At 38.7% G+C, this 15,250-nt stretch overlaps 1 protein-coding gene across 1 annotated transcript in view; it reads right to left on the bottom strand.

The window, feature by feature from the left end:
- LOC136884477 (vanin-like protein 2) overlaps nucleotides 1–15,250 on the bottom strand; it is a 143,243-nt gene that overhangs the window by 48,899 nt on the left and 79,094 nt on the right. The window contains exon 6 of the mRNA XM_067156676.2: nucleotides 2,120–2,334. Within this exon, the coding sequence (XP_067012777.2) occupies nucleotides 2,120–2,334 (215 nt within the window). The remainder of the gene's footprint in view (nucleotides 1–2,119; nucleotides 2,335–15,250) is intronic.

Below are 15,250 nucleotides of genomic sequence, written 5' to 3'. Positions count from 1 at the left end.
TAATAATGGTATATTAATCTAGTGCAGAGAAAGTAAGTTACTGAAAAGTTCTGTTAGATGTTTAGGATAGTGCTACTGAAGATGGAGAACAGTGTAAAAGTAATGTACGGTCTAGTGAAAGGAGTTAAATACTAAACTTTAAATACAGACTTTATGGGAAAGTGACACCTGCCGGTGATCAGGGTTGATGATACACCAAGAAGAAGAACCGTAATGTCAAACTTTCAACACTGGGGAGTGATCATGTTTTGTCTATGTTTTGTCCATCTTGAGAAGTGTACAAACAGACACTTACATTCGGCTAAGTAGTGTCGTCTCGGGTTCCGAACAAAAAACTGGCAAGGAAACCAAAGAAAGTCATCGAAAATAAAATTGTGCAATGGCAAAATGGTGTAATGGAGAGACTGCATTTTTTAAAATGTGTTCCGTATAAAGTTTAAATGTAATGGTTAGTTTCAAAATATCTTCTAAATTAAGGCACTTACATGTTTCGTACAAATCTTAAATGTTATCTTTAGCTTAAAAATATATTTTGAATAAAGGTACTTGCAACTGAAACTCGTTATATAATTTCTTTTCTTTAAACACTTTTTCATGATCCTAATGTTATAGTTAGCTTACGAATATGTTCTGAATAAAAGTACCTGCAATTGAAGCTCGTTATTATATGGCTTACTGATATGTCACGGGGAGTGGCCAAGAGAAAATCACAGGTCTGCAGCTAGTTGCGGAGTTCGTGTGAGCCGGTTTGATGCACCTTTTCGTGTCATCTACACTTCCCTCAAAAATTAAGTGAACAAAATTTGTGTGTCTCAAGACACGTCCTATTAACCTATTTCTCCTTCTGATCCAATGTTGCTAATTTCTCCGTTCACCAGTTCAGTTAAGTATATCTTTATTTGTGATACAATCTACACACCTCAACTTCAGCATTCTTCTGTACCGAGCAAGTTGGCTACCCAATTCGAGGCGCGTAGTTGTTAACTTGCATTTGGATGATAGTGGTTTGTTGGCAACCCTGTTGTTGATTTTCCGTCGCTTCCAATTTTCATGCCAGGCAAATGCGGGAATGTACCTTAATTTAGAACGCAGTTGCTTCCTTCCCCAATCGTATTCCTGTCCTATTTCATCGTCGCCATAAGACCTATCTGCGTTGGTGCGACATAAGACAAAAAGGAATAAAGAAAAATTCAAGGAAACTATTCAAAATCTTCAATCAATCAATCAATCAATCAATCAATCAATCAATCAATCAATCAATCAATCAATCAATCAATCAATCAATCAATCAATCAATCAATCAATCAATCAATCAATCAATCAATCAATCAATCAATCAATCAATCAATCAATCAATCAATCAATCAATCAATCAATCAATCAATCAATCAATCAATCAATCAATCAATCAATCAATCAATCAATCGCCACTGATCTTCATTCAGGGCAGTCGCTCAGGTGGCAGATTCCCTACCTGTGGTTTACCCAGTCTTTTATTAAATAATTGCAAAGAATTCGGGAATTTATTGAATATTTGCTTTAGTAAATTTTTCTATTCCCTAAATCCTCTTCTTCTCTCTATCTCCCTCTTTCTGCGCCTGTCATTGTCCATGTTCACATCCCTACAATACCACGCTTAACACAATATAATTCGAAAATATTTCATAGCATTGTTAGAAGAAATCAAATTTATTTCCTTAAGAAAGACCTTGCTTGTTTTTGTTAGTCTGCATTTTATGTCTCCCGTACTTCATCTACTTCTTATGTGTAACTACGAAGTTTTACTGAAGGAGGAAATAATAATAATAATAATAATAATAATAATAATAATAATAATAATAATAATAATAATAATAATAATAATAATAATAATAATAATAAAATAAAAAAATAATAATAATGGCATAAGGAACTACAGTAAGTTACAAGTCCTGTTACAACGCGTCGTTACTTCTTGTAGCATTTCAACAGTCCAATTGAAGGGTTGGGAGTCGGGGTGGTAGGGTAGCATAATGAACATGGAAATGTAATGCGTTCACTTCGGTGAGCCGGAGGGAATTGAGCTGCGGCCTTAGTTAGAACCACTCAGTCTCCGGAAATGTCCGTAATATCTACTTACCCGTAAGATATGGTAACTCTGAAAACCAAGCAGTAGGGTAGACAAAATCTGTTATTCCTAGTTTCTCCACCAACTGCAGAGCAGGAGCTTGGAATAACAGATCAAAACAGATGAAGGTCCCGAAGCGCACTCCGAAGTCGGTGTCGAAAGTTGATAACTCAGCTGTTGGTGTGACATTAAATGATGGCTCCACGAAGAGATTGAACTTCCGGTATCTGTAAGGAAAGAGTTCATGTATAAGAGAAGACCAAAGAGTGTATAGTGTGTGTCATTATTATTCTCTGTAGTGAATTATTTTAGGGGAGCGTAATGCTGTGGAGGTCCGGCTCCTTGGCTGAATGGTCAGCGTAGCGGTTTTTGGTTCGGGGGGCCGGGGTTCGATTACCGACCGGGTCGGGAATTTTAACTTCGTCTGGTTAATGTATATGGTTCAGGGGATGTGTGTGTTGCGTGCGTCTTAAATATATACGTTCAATTAATCAAGTTAATTCATAATTAATAATAAGAAAAGTACAAAATTGTAGCTGGCTGCATGGTCGATAAGACCGAAAGCCAAAAATTAAAATAAAATAAGTACTGTGGAATCGATGATGCATAACTAGAAGTTTTCAAAGACATAGGCACCTATTTTTACAATGAAGGTAAAATTATAGTAACTGTATGGCCTCAGTTACCATGGGCAGGTATTTTGGTTTCGCAGCGTATCAATTTCGATGTTACATTTTGTTGTACCGGATGGCAGAAAATCAGGAAATCCGTTAGGTGACCTACGGGCGAGTTTTAATTAATTCTGTATGATAAACCCTAAATATGTCACCGGAGATCATTTACATGCCGACGTCGTACGTCATGGAAAGCCGAATATTTTACGTCCTTGAAAAATTCGGTTACCTCTACCAGATTTGAAACCACGTTCATGGAATCCGAAGGCCAATACTAAACCACTAATCCACAGAGGGAGCTAAGTGAACTAGACGGTAAAGGGAAGGTAAGAGCTGCGAAAGATGTAGAAATTGAAGTCTTCATAATCCTCGTAAACCTAATAGTGTCGGGATCAGCAGGGAGAAAGTGTTAATTCAGGGAGGGTTGGAAAGGCAATATGAAAGTGAGGTGAATGACATCAGGAAGTGGAAAGTAATAATTGTGTCTAGACTCGGCTAGAGGCCCTATGATCCTCCCTCACTCCAAGCTCTTAAATTAAAAGCTCCAGGAGGAGATGTTATTTCTTCCTTCAGAAGTCACCTTGGATCATTTTTTTATTATGGCTGGGGATTACAGCCCGGATGCCCTTCAAGACCACGTGATTTTTGAGTTGAAAATCTCGACCCAACATTGACTTGGATTCAAATCTCGGCCTTCCGGTTATGAAGCAAGCAGCGAAGCCACTGAACCAATCACGCTCATCCTCATGGAGGAGATATTAGTGGATGGCTAAATTCACCTTCTTCTTTCCTGGCCTGTTCTCAATAATTACAGTACTTTACTTGGGGTTAGCAATGATGTTGATTTAGTCCAAAGTTATGGCTAGATACCCTTTCTGGTGCAAACCCTACGTGGAGGGATGTATTCATTTTTCCGTGTTTTTGTGGCGGACGGTAGTGTGGTGTGTTTTATATAGACGAAAATAAATACAAATCTATCAGACGAACACAAATATTCAGTCCCCATGCCAGAGGTAAGAGCAATACGTAATTAATTTCATCGGCCCGACCAGAAATTGAACCTAGAGCCCTCTGAACCGAAGGCCAGCATGCTGACCACTCAGCCACGTGAATAGATAAATCCATACCAGTTACTATATTTCATTTTTGAATCAAAATATAGTAAAACAAGCAAAAATCAATGACATCCCCATTCTGGGCAAGGGAGTCTCTAAAGTAACCTCAGCCTAAGAGAAACAGTGATTAGCTTTATCCCCGGTCGCCTTGACACCGAAGAATGAACCTCGTATTCATTGTTTGTGTAGTATGAGGGAATTCCAGGGCCTTAGGTTTCTCCAAAAGTGGAAGTTTCGAATCCTAATTTCTATATTTCCTGATGGGGAATCGAAACCATATTCTTTTGGATGAATCGACCACAGGCTTTGTGCTTTAGCTAGGCAGCAACTAGTATTAAGATATTTGATTATAAGATATTTGCTGACAACCCTTTAAATACTGGTGGTCTGAGTGACACAGAGGTGCCCAACGCTAAACGTTTCCACTGATAGAGAACGTAACATTCTGATAAATCTTCTGACACATATCACTCATGTTTAAATACTGGATATGCTAGGATTGGATGCCGAAACAATTAAAATTCAAGTTCATAGGATTACTTTTGAGAAGCTGCAAGAGACCTCAATATTTCGTACACCGGGCTGAGTGGCTCAGACGGTTAAGGCGCTGGCCTACTAACCCCAACTTGGCAGGTTCGATCCTGGCTCAGTCCGGTGGTATTGGAAGGTGCTCAAATACGACAGCCTCGTGTCGGTAGATTTACTGGCACGTAAAAGAACTCCTGCGGGACTAAATTCCGGCACCTCGGTGTCTCCGAAGACCGTAAAAGTAGTTAGTGGGACGTAAAGCAAATACAGTAACATTATTATTATTATTATTATTATTATTATTATTATTATTATTATTATTATTATATTTATTAATATTTCGTACGCAGATAGTCCTAATGATTTCTGTTTTGTCGTTCCCATTTCATTATAATGGTGATCATGTTTTTTGACTGATCATCATCTGGAAAGGCTGAGTCGTTCCTCCATGGGAAAAACGCAGGGAGGCGACTGGGGCTATGATACGGAGGGCAGTAAGCCAATAAATATGGCAATATATATACTACAACTCTTTGTTAATTGCAGTTTATCAAAGTTGGAAGAGGATGCACATCGTGTAGGGTTGCGTCTAGCAAGCTCCCATGCGTGTCGACAAAAGTCATTTCGAGCAACTACTGTAAAGTTGTTTCTTATCCGGCCCAGCGTACATCCTGTTAAACGAGACAAACTTATCAACAGTCTGTAGATTTTAATGAAAGGTCTCGTGCACGCCTGCTATTTACACGTGCGCTTCAATTGCGTACTTCAAAATTGGCAAAGTATAATGGGGAACGGAGAATGCTATAAAACAATCCGTTTTGCAGATGACATTGCTCTGCTTGGAAATGATGAAGAACTACACGATGTATTACACCTTATGAACTACAACTAAAGAATAACTGCAACATGAAGATAAACAGAGGGAAATATAAAGAAAGATGATGAAGTGTTCGAGAGGTGGAGAACAGATCGCACAAGTATGGCTAGAAAGAGAACAGGTAATGCAGGTTACTGCTTTCAAATACCTGGGGAGATCTACAGTTGACATAAAGTGCAGAATAGCTCAAGCCAAGAAGGCATTTTTCAGGAAGAGAAGTTTGTTAACATAAAAAAAGGTCACTCAAAACTAGAAACCGATTTCACAGTTGTTTTGTTTGGAGCTTATCCACTTACTCCTCTGAAACTTGGACTTGAAAAGCAACAGCAAAGAAAAACCTTGAGGCTTCCGAGATGTGTTGCTGGAGAATGGTGTTGAAGGTACCCTGGTGAGAGAGAGTGACTAAGGAGGGAGTGTTATCTTGAGTAGACGAGAAGAGGAATCCGTTGAAAGGAATTGCGAAAAGAAGGAAATGTATGGCTGGTCACCTTCTGCGATATTAAAGCTAAAAGGAAGGACGTGGTGTGAGAGGAGACCAGGGCAGCAATTTTTGGATGAAGGGAGTAGAGTTGAGTTTGACCCTAGAAAGAAGGATTATGCAAGTCGATCAATTTGTGGGTCGAAGAGAAGAAGAAAGCGGGAAAAACTGAGAGTTACAAAGGGCTGAAAGTTGCTCTAGCGTCATCAGATACAGAATGTTAAACTAGTCGTATTTCTGTCATTTTTCCCCATGGAATTGCTTGTTGTACTCTTGTTGTTGTTGTTGTTGGGAAATTATGTTTTAACGGTACTTATTTATCACTTGTAGTATTTAGTAGTAAGCTAAACCTATAATATTGTAAGCCGTAGTGTTAAGCACTGGAAATACCGGAATTATTGGTAATAGTCTTACCTAGCACATCCCATGTTGAGTAGGTGTTGCGATGTTGGTACACCAGCTACTACATTCAAATACAAGAAGTGAACAAAATGTCTACTATGTGGCTGGATGCACGCCTGAACATAAAGTCCATAATGACATCGGACCGCTCAATCTACTGTAAGTCATAGTATTCTTTCTTTCTTTCTTTCTTTCTTTCTTTCTTAATCTGTTTACCCTCCAGAGTTGGTTTCTCCCTCGGACTCAGCGAGGGATCCCACCTCTACCGCCTCAAGGGCAGTGTCCTGGATCTTCAGACTCTGGGTCGGGGGAAACAACTGGGGAGAATGACCAGTTCCTCGCCCAGGCGGCCTCACCTGCTATGCTGAACAGGGGCCTTGGTGGGGGATGGGAAGACTGGAAGGGATAGACAAGGAAGAGTGAAGGAAGCGACCATGGCCTTAAGTTAGGCACCATTCCGGCATTTGCCTGGAGAAGTAGTGGGAAACGACAGAAAACCACTTCCAGGATGACTGAGGTGGGAATCGGACCCACCTCTACTCAGTTGACCTCCCGAGGCTGAGTGGACCCCGTTCCAGCCCTCGTACCACTTTTCAAATTCCGTGGCAGAGCCGGGAATCGAACCCGGGCCTCCGGGGGTAGCAGCTAATCACACTAACCACTGCACCACAGAGGCGGACTTAAGTCATAGTATTGCACCCGTCCACCTCCCGAGTCCCAGACTAGCATTTATCTCAGGGGTGTCGGTTCATTATTTTAAGTCCACGAATATATAAATATAGAGGCATAATAGAACACGGGAATGAACGGAGCAATTAAAAATTAAAATGGGGAAAGCTCGATTGTAAATTGAATTTAAGGACTCCATGATAGGGCTAGGAAGTTGCAGTTAACTTTTAAAAGGGTATCATCTAACTACAATAAAAAGATTATGAGAATGGTTTCCTTTGAAATAATTGCCAGAAGGAGCAGTTTATTACGCCATCCGACGTACGAAACTTTGATACATTTGGCAATGATATTTAAATTTCCACACACGTTACATAAATAAATCACTTGCTATACCGCATACATACATACATACATACATTATCATTATAGACTGTTATGCCTTTCAGCGTTCAGTCTGCAAGCCTCTGAGAATTTACTAAACGTCGCCACAATCCTCGATTTGCAACTAGTGTTGTGGCCTCATTTAGTTCTATACCTCTTATTTTTAATCGTTAGAAACAGAGTCTAACCATCGTCGTCTTGGTCTCCCTCTACTTCTCTTACCCTCCATAACAGAGTCCATTATTCTCCTGGGTAACCTATCCTCCTCCATTCGCCTCACATGACCCCACCACCGAAGCCGGTTTATGTGTACAGCTTCATCCATCGAGTTCATTCCTAAATTAGCCTTTATCTCTTCATTCCGAGTTCCCTCCTGCCATTGTTCCCACCTGTTTGTACCAGCAATCATTCTTGCTACTTTCATGTCTGTTACTTCTAACTTATGAATAAGATATCCTGAGTCCACCCAGCTTTCGCTCCCATAAAGCAAAGTAGGTCTGAAAACAGACCGATGTAAAGATAGTTTTGTCTGGGAGCTGACTTCCTTCTTACAGAATACTGCTGATAGCAACTGCGAGCTCACTGCATTAGCTTTACTACACCTTGATTCAATCTCACTTACTATATTACCATCCTGGGAAAACACACAACCTAAATACTTGAAATTATCGACCTGTTCTAGCTTTGTATCACCAATCTGACATTCAATTCTGTTGGATTTCTTACCTACTGACATCAATTTAGTCTTTGAGAGGCTAATTTTCATACCATACTCATTGCACCTATTTTCAAGTTCCGAGATGTTAGACTGCAGGCTTTCGGCACAGTCTGCCATTAAGACCAAGTCTTCAGCATAGGCCAGGCTGCTTACTACATTTCCACCTAACTGAATCCCTCCCTGCCATTTTATACCTTTCAGCATATGATCCATGTAAACTACAAACAGCAAAGGTGAAAGATTACAGCCTTGTCTAACTCCTGTAAGTACCCTGAACCAAGAACTCATTCTACCATCAATTCTCACTGAAGCCCAATTGTCAACATAAATGCCTTTGATTGATTTTAATAATCTACCTTTAATTCCATAGTCCCCCAGTATAGCGAACATCTTTTCCCTCGGTACCCTGTCATATGCTTTCTCTAGATCTACGAAACATAAACACAACTGCCTATTCCTCTCGTAGCATTTTTCAATTACCTGGCGCATACTGAAAATCTGATCCTGACAGCCTCTCTGTGGTGAAACCACACTGGTTTTCATCCAACTTCCTCTCAACGACTGATCGCACCCTCCCTTCCAAGATGCCTGTGAATACTTTGCCTGGTATACTAATCAATGAGATACCTCGATAGTTGTTGCAATCCTTCCTGTTCCCTTGCTTATAGATAGGTGCAATTACTGCTTTTGTCCAATCTGAAGGTACCTTACCAACACTCCACGCTAATTTTACTACTCTATGAAGCCATTTCATCCCTGCCTTCCCACTATACTTCACCATTTCAGGTCTAATGTCATCTATTCCTGCTGCCTTATGACAATGGAGTTTATTTACTATCCTTTCCACTTCCTCAAGCATAATTCCACCAACATCATTTTCCTCCTCCCCATGAGCTTGACTGTTTGCAACACCACCATGATGATTTCCTTTTACATTGAGAAGATGTTCAAAATATTCCCTCCACCTCTCCAGTGATTCCCTGGGATCTGTTATGAGTTCACCTGAATTACTCAAAACACTGTTCATTTCCTTTTTCCCTCCCTTCCTAAGATTCTTTATTACTGTCCAGAAAGGTTTCCCTGCTGCTTGAACTAGCCTTTCCAGGTTATTACCAAAATCTTCCCATGACTTCTTTTTGGATTCAACAACTATTTGTTTCGCTCTGTTTCTTTCATCTACGTACAAATCCCCTTCTGCCTCGGCCCTTGTTTGGAGCCATTTCTGATAAGCCTTCTTTTTACGTTTACAGGCTGCTCTCACTTCATCATTCCACCAAGATGTTCGCCTTTTCCCATCTTTACACACAGTTGTTCCTAGGCATTCCCTTGCTGTTTCTACTACAGCATCCATACCGCAAGTGGTATCAATATGTTGCTGGGTTGCTTCTGGAAGAAATTACAATTGGAGTATAACTTATAGGTCGATTCCATTTGAATCGAACCGTTGTTCAAGGATATAGCTTCCTTCTATCGGGAGCCCGAGCATAACTCATGTTACGGTCGGCTTCTCGATTTAACTAAGATGACGTACCCCGGCTATATACATTTTTCCGAGACCGGTACTCGGACTGGGTAATGTTTCTCGTGAATTACGAAAAATGTATTACACGGACAGTTCCTATCTTACGATGTCCAGCTGATGCCATACCACTGAATTAGCATTTATATTTTATTTACACATTATCTGAAATGTTACAAAGTAGCCTCAGTAGACTACTGCCACAGATGAGATAACGAGAAGCGGTGGGAAATACCGTGCCGGAGACCTCCCCTCGCATCGCAAGCGAAGTAAACAAACACACTAAGTATTACTGTAACTCGTCCCGTGCGGAAACCGTATGATAACCAGGTAACAAATGACTATAATATTTATTATTCTTATTATTCAAACATACGAGTAGAGGGATGTTGTCACCAATTATTTAATCCACTATCGTCAGAATATTTATTTATCCACGAAATTATCATCCTTGAAATTATTATTATTATTATTATTATTATTATTATTATTATTATTGTTATTATTATTACTCAACGGTTCCTGGCACTGTCACGTTTTATTAATATCGTCATTATTATGCGGGACGCAAACACAAATGGTTATTACCGTTATTATTATTATTATTATTATTATTATTATTATTATTATTATTATTATATCCCTCTTGTGGTTATTATTAATGAATAGGTGACTCCAGATATTATTATTATTATTATTATTATTATTATTATTATTATTATTATTATTATTATTATTATTATTATTATTATTATTATTATTATTATTGAACCGGTCACTCAAGATTTTATTATTATTACTGAACCGGTCACTTCCGCCACAAATGCATTAAGATATCGGTCGCAATTACAATTATTTCGCTGATCAACCAACGACATCATTACTGTTATTATTATGACAATTATTATTAATCTGACCGCGACGATTTGACATCGTCCTAACATTGTTACTATTATTATCGGTTGCATATTCTCATTTAGATTCCCGATTAACATCTTTATCAACGCTCATTTAATTAAGGCGGTCCAATCCTTTATCTGCAATATTTATTATTATTATTATCACGGCATCATGATTGTCATCACTCGTCATTACAATGATTACAATATACGATCATTTATGTGGACTCTGAACTCTCATTATCCTTAGATCCGTTGTATCTCAACGAATAGCTACGCAGTCTATTTATTTCGTACATGCTGTCACGGGTTCGAATTCTACCCGCTACGTAACTCAGTATTTCTCTGTGACACTGCCCGTACATTTTACACTCATTTCGATATCCTAAGTGTCTCTCGTACGGAATTTATATCCCTTTCTATCTCAATATTCCTTGATTCATTTATTTCTCACAGAATTATCAACTGACTTATTTATTCCACTTCTGACATCGTACGACCTTTTATTATCTGACTGCAGATTCTTTAACATTTTTCTATCTCATTTTGATCTACGCCTTAGTTCGTTCTCCACAAATAATCGTAACATCTGGAAATTATATTTACCAAAATTTGACAATCATGGTTTCGTATTATTAGTCCTACGTGTTCCGGCTAATGAACTGCAACTTTAAGACACGACATTTATTCGTTAAAAAAAATATTGGACCGTAATTTAAACCACACGTTCATTAACATGTACGGATTATTAGCAGCAATCTACATTTCAATATTATTAATTTATCAAGTTAAATTACCACACACTTTAATTCCGAATTAAAAACGACATCCCGTCATTAAATGATTCCCGATAAACTCAACACCTGATCACTTAAATTTTATTATTACGCACTGCTCACTAAAATTTCCAATATCTCATGAATTATTATTATTATTAATAACGCTTCTCACAAATTTAACAACTTCGCTTTGAAAATATGAACACACTAATCAACAACAAAACACAACTGGTATGACAAGGCTGGACTTTCCTTCAATGTCATTACATAACTCGTTAAAATGACAAACAGAAAAGCACATATCGGGTCTATTAGACTATGATAACAAAATCAAATGTAAAGAAAATTATTCTTGACTACAAAGAAATATGAACGCATGCATGACTTAACGTACTACCCTATATCTACAAAATTTACACCTACAACAAACTGAATACATAAAAAGACCCGATTATTTACATTGTTATTATTTAATACTGTCCGTGCTACAAATTTAGGATGGGGTCGTTAAGCGACTCATCTTGTTACAGAAGGTAACCAAGTCTAATCAAATTATTCCCATTTTTCCAATCACGCTAACATTTCCCAAATATTATCTACATTTTAGTACTCATCTTAGTTATTGGTAATCCATTGCAGCTTGGCAGATGAGAGGCTCCTTTCGGCCCCTATCCGCCGTATTACTCCTCCATTCTTGATGGCGTAGTTCCACAAATGATTTCCTGGCACATTACTATTTTTACACTAATACCTTACCTATCACAATACTTCACCATTGACAATGTTAACACTGAAAACTTTACTTTTATAAAACAAATTAATACCCTAGACCCAAAAATTTAATATTTTACACTGTTTTACGCTTCGTCCAATTACCGCACAATGGACATGGACACGTACGACGAGGTGTCAAATTTTACGCCCGTCGCGATTTATGTCGTCCGACGCGATACGCCTGTTTCATACGGCCCTCTTGAAGTGTTCACGATAGCGGTGCGATATTCCAAAGTACAGGCTATTATTCCCTCAAAGTACTGTTCGTCACACAGTATGTTATTTACGTACTTATTGCGGTGCAATTTATATTACTCACTCTTACAATGCAATTAATTGACTTCACTATGATATTTATAACTGGCAAACACTGTCCTAAGTTAACTACTTTCAGTTCATGTTGCTTGAGCGCGATCACATTTTATAAGTACTGGCGGATGCTCGCGCCATTAAATGTTGAGTTACTGTACGCCCGACGGATTTGAAGTCAGCTGCGAACGACGGTTCAGCTCCAGAAATTCATTTCAAGTGTGTTTGCGAGTATCCCTTGCGCCCGTATATATGGATGAAGCTTTCCCTCGCGGATTCATTGACGTCATACCCATGAGGGAGGGGGTGGATTTTTAATATCGGCACTTGCACTCCGAATTGGACGTTAAAATTTATATCAAATTAATCCACTCCTCTAGCTTATTTGCTGGATTAAATATGAACTCCTGACGATCATAGATTTAGGAGATACGGGTGGATTTAGCTCCTCACATTTCGCGCCTTTGGGAAGCGTCCCTTACAACGTGGTTTTCGTCCAGCCAATGACATTCAAGCTGTCTGGTTTCCAAGAAATCCAGCCTTCAATTTATTTAATTCGCCAATAATTAGCGATTATTTTTCTATACGTGACATCTAATAAGTTCATTACATCGATCCATGTACTCACAATAATTTATTACTGATTACTTTTGAAGTTACGAGAATATCTCATCCATCATTCCTTAAGATGGTATCCCTGAGTCTACATCTAAATTTTCGTGATTGGCCTGCAAGTGGTCACGTGATTTAAATTTCCACCTGCGATAACCTAGGCTAGCGAATGTCCTCGCAACCACTGTACTTTTCCATTCAACCTTTCCTGGAATACATGACGTCGCGGAAGTTTCCGTCCGCCAAAAATATCCCAGCGCACTACTCATGTTGCAAGCTTCCTTTGTGTCAAACTATCCCCTTCTCTTTCTGACCAAGACTTATTTGTGGACTTGTATTTTTCTGGTCGCCAACTAATGGGCTCCCCTGCTGTGAAGCAGCTAAATGTTGTTGGTCGAGCTAATCCGTCAGGCTCCAGTCTGTCGTGTTCCTTAGCTCATATTTCAACACTACACAGATAAAATATTTTCAAATACACTTCTGTATTTCAATAAATGTACTATTTCCCTTCATAAATCAAATCATGATTGACTTTGGGCCTAAGTCACTCGGGTTCATCATACAATTTTGAAATAATTAAGGTACGTGAGTTTGTATATGACGGTGTTGTAATGTTAAACGAGTAGTAAGCTCAACCTATAGTATTGTAGGCCGTAGTGTTAAGCACTGGAAATACTTAGGTTGTGTGTGAAATTGTATATGCTGATGCTTAATTTAGAATGTTAAAAGTAGTAGTATTTCTTTTAACATATTCTTTCCACGGAATTGATTGTTGTACTCTTGTTGTTGGGTAATTGTGTTTAACTTTATTTTATTATCACACTACTGTAAGTGATCACTGCCGCCAGGATATTCCCAATTACGACGTATTTAATAATAATAATAATAATAATATTAATAATAATAATAATAATAATAATAATAATAATAATAATAATAATAAACATACCCGAATCGAAACTTAGTCGTATATACGAATCATCTCTCCAATCCATCTAATAACTAAAAGAGGCGTAGGCCTACCTCATCAACGATCGACTGTAGGGCATTTGTTCGTTCGACTTCCTGTATCACCATTTAAGAGGCCCGCCTCCCGCTTCAGGGGAGGAATGTAAACAATTAGTAGTAGTAGTACTTGAAGAGCCTAGAACTCCCTCAGATCAACATCCAGACAAACCACCAGTTTAAATTAGTACACAATACGTCCGTCTCTTGCTTCAAAACCAGCCGGTTTCTACCCATTCAAGAATTCCATTATAGCGCCTTGACACATTCAACACAGATCTAAAGATGCATGTTATTATTATTATTATTATTATTATTATTATCCAGTTTTTAAATTCAAAGTTTACCGAGCTCGATAGCTGCAGTCGCTTAAGTGCCGCCTGTATCCAGTATTCGGGAGATAGTAGGTTCGAACCCCACTGTCGGCAACCGTGAAAATGATTTTCCGTGGTTTCCCATTTTCACACCAGGCAAATGCTGGGGCTGTACCTTAATTAAGGCCACGGCCGCTTCCTTCCCACTCCAAGCCCCTTCCTGTCCCATTGTCGCCATAAGACCTATCTGTGTTGGTGCGCCGTAAAGCAACTAGCAAAAAAAAAAAAAGAAAAAAAAAAGGAAAAAAAAAATCAAAGTTTACAAGGTACCGTACTGATATTTCGTAATACATAGTAATCATCTGTGGTAGATAAAACCTTCCCGCCAATCATTATCCAGAGTATGTATTAGGATGTGAGCGAAATGTTAGATCATTCAGTTAATATGTGATTTGAAAGGAAAGAGAATTTTCAATAGGACCTGTAGCATTAATTTTCTAGCCCCATATTAGTGACGTAATGAAGTAAAGGTTGTAATTCCGTACAAAGGGACAAACCACTCTCTGAGATGTTAGTGTCCCACTTTGCTGAAACATTTACGTTGTTAACATGCTCATTATAACACTCACTTCGACTATAAATGCTTTGCCGATTTGTCGTTCCACGGTGAAGCGGTGGAGCTCTCGACACAACAAAGAGGGATAATTATAATTACTTTAATGGTCTGCATCGAAATGTACGAGTAATTGCTATTTACTCTATGTGTCACAGTATTCAGACAAATAAATGCTGAGAGAGGAGAGCGGATGTAAGCCAAAAAAAAAAAAAAAGTCACAACGTAAACGCAACTGTGAAATGAAAACTAAAGTGAATCTCCCTGTTACTGACAATGAGGGTTGAAATAGGGTTAGAGGATCACTAAGGGAGGAGGTGACATAAACAGAACGTATTATCACGGTGAGTTTGAAAACATGGTCGCCCGCAGGTAATTCTCCACGGAGAGGCTCAATTATCTAGATGGATAGGAAGGGACAGAGGAAAATAATGGCACATGGTTTCATATTCCTGTAGTAATCGAAAAAAAACA

Source organism: Anabrus simplex, chromosome 1 (assembly GCF_040414725.1).
Source record: "Anabrus simplex isolate iqAnaSimp1 chromosome 1, ASM4041472v1, whole genome shotgun sequence".
NCBI lineage: Eukaryota > Metazoa > Arthropoda > Insecta > Orthoptera > Tettigoniidae > Anabrus > Anabrus simplex.
This window is presented reverse-complemented; position numbering and strand designations above follow the sequence as displayed.